At 29.2% G+C, this 2,323-nt stretch overlaps 1 protein-coding gene across 1 annotated transcript in view; it reads right to left on the bottom strand.

Annotated features, from left to right (window-relative positions):
• Window positions 1–2,323, bottom strand: part of SLC25A40 (solute carrier family 25, member 40) — a 33,219-nt gene that overhangs the window by 7,105 nt on the left and 23,791 nt on the right. The window contains exon 8 of the mRNA XM_011996068.1: window positions 2,009–2,118. Coding sequence (XP_011851458.1) covers window positions 2,009–2,118 — 110 coding nt within the window. The remainder of the gene's footprint in view (window positions 1–2,008; window positions 2,119–2,323) is intronic.

Here is a 2,323-nt window from a genome sequence, read left to right as displayed (position 1 = left end):
AAAATTGATTAATTTCCATCAACCTTTTAACTTTTCCTAAAATATTTTTACATTCTTCTAATTAGTACATTATTTAGTAAGAATAATAATGAAAATAACAACTTTAAAATGAAATAATATGTATATCTTTTAAGTTTTCATTAAAGAAAACAGGTATGTATTTCTCACTATACTCAAAAGTAAAAAGCCTCAGAAAAATTCCCTTACTTTCCTGAGGCCACAGAGCTACTAGCTGCAGAGCCACAATTCCAACCAAACCTCTCTGACTCCACTACCAGCATTCACAATTTCTCATGCTCCTTTGCGTTTTATTATTCCTTTACATCACAAGAAGGTACAACACATATGTCAAAGCAAAAATTCTCAAGTATCTAGTAAGCATTTTAAAATTTCCAGCAAATGCTTTTAAAATAGAATAAAAACTTAAATTTGAACAACAAAAATGAATTTTGAACTTTTAGCTCTATAAACCTTTTAAAATAGTTATGTAAATGTTTACATATTAAAATATAGTTACAATGGTTTACAAATTAGATTTTTTCCTATTAATGATAAAAGCTGGATGCAAATCACATTTCAAATAACTTTTCTCAAAATAATTTACACTTATTTCCACAATGCCTTGAGTTTTTTAATAACTTAATTCTTTTAAATATGTTATCACAATATTTGATACAATAGCCATGCAAGGTTAAAACTGGCATGTATTTTTGCTTCCCAACTCACATTTGGCCAATATGGTCATAAAATGCCCCTTTAAAATCACTTATATTTTATTTCAACCCAACAATTTGTTGATTTACGTTCTTGAAATCAGCTTTGAAGATTTCAGGTAAGGTAAAATCAATGATTTTTCTCCATCTTCATTATCTATCATGTAGTAGCTACAATGTTATGTAAGCCATTTTTGAAACTCTTTCTAAAATAAGGTGGTTTAGGCTGTTCTGTTTCTGACAGAAAGCCTGGACACTCATATTCAGATGTTTTTTCTGTTGTAGAGACAAAACGTTATTTGAAAACTGTCAAAATGCAGCAATTTTCTAGATCATTTAAAAAAATCCTAAAAAAACAGATTTTCTAGGTTACATAGAAATAGTACAATAGAGGACTCTCCTTTGTATTTCTGCAAAACTGGTAAATATCCTAAAGCCATTATTCAACAATACTAATTGCTTTTTTTGTTCAATAGGCTTATAATCCACTAGGATTAATTTGAAAGATTTTAGACTGGGAATATTTATATCTAAGTTTTAAAGTCAACTACGTGGCTTCCTTGGCCTAGATTTTCTGAGATATTATTACAATATTTTTTTGCAAGTCTCCATCACTTCACTCTGCTCCTTCACTATTGTTTTTATGTGGTTCCAGTGTGTTATTGTCTCACTACAAGTTATTACAAATTCATTTTTGGAGGTATGTGGGTATAAAAAAAACTATTACCAATGTCAGGGTGATATAAATCTGCATAATGAAAGTCTACTACAGGACGTTCATATCATTCTACAAGGAGGTGTGGAAAAAGATAAACTATTACCCAAAAAATGGTAACTTAAGATTCCTTCCTTCTGACTGTAATTTTTGTTCAAATTCTTTTAAAAAGTACTTTAGTAGGACAAAATGTTTCCAAAGAAACAGGAATCAGGAGCAGAGGCTAGAAGTGCTTAACGCATATGAGATGACACTGCATGAAATATTACGTAATCGCAGCAAAATTACAAAATGCTCTAAATAATAAAACTCTAAAATATTGTAACTGTAATGATCTAACAAATTCAAAAGTTTCTCACAAAAATGTTTTTGCAACATAAAAACATAAATACAGTATGTTTAAATTATTTTATTTGCTAATAATTTGTTTCCTTAAAATAGAGGGCAAATATTTAGAAAAACTTTCAAGCAGTGCAGCCAAAGTGGATCTCAATATACATGAGATGTTATATAATATTTTGTTTTGTTTTAATACAACAATTATTTTTCTGGAATATTAATAACAAAAGAATAAACTTACAGAACCAGACAATGCCCCTGAAGTAAAGTTGATCATAAATGTTGGCTCATATAAACCAGACTTCTCACATAACCACTTCTTTAAAACTTCATAGTTATACCAGTACATTGCTATAAAAACAGACATTGAAATGAACACACATTTAGAAACAAAATGTGGACTTTAATAAAAGAGTTACGAGGTTATATATTCAGGGGATAGACAAATTCTAACCTTGACACACCTTGTTTCTGCTTAGACACCCACTAGGGTGGGATTTCTTTTTTTAAAGCAAAATTCTCAGTAATATTCTAGCAGTCCTATAAACAAAAAAAA

The sequence above is a fragment of the Mandrillus leucophaeus genome, unplaced genomic scaffold, assembly GCF_000951045.1.
Source record: "Mandrillus leucophaeus isolate KB7577 unplaced genomic scaffold, Mleu.le_1.0 Scaffold50, whole genome shotgun sequence".
NCBI classification, from domain to species: Eukaryota; Metazoa; Chordata; class Mammalia; order Primates; family Cercopithecidae; genus Mandrillus; species Mandrillus leucophaeus.
This window is presented reverse-complemented; position numbering and strand designations above follow the sequence as displayed.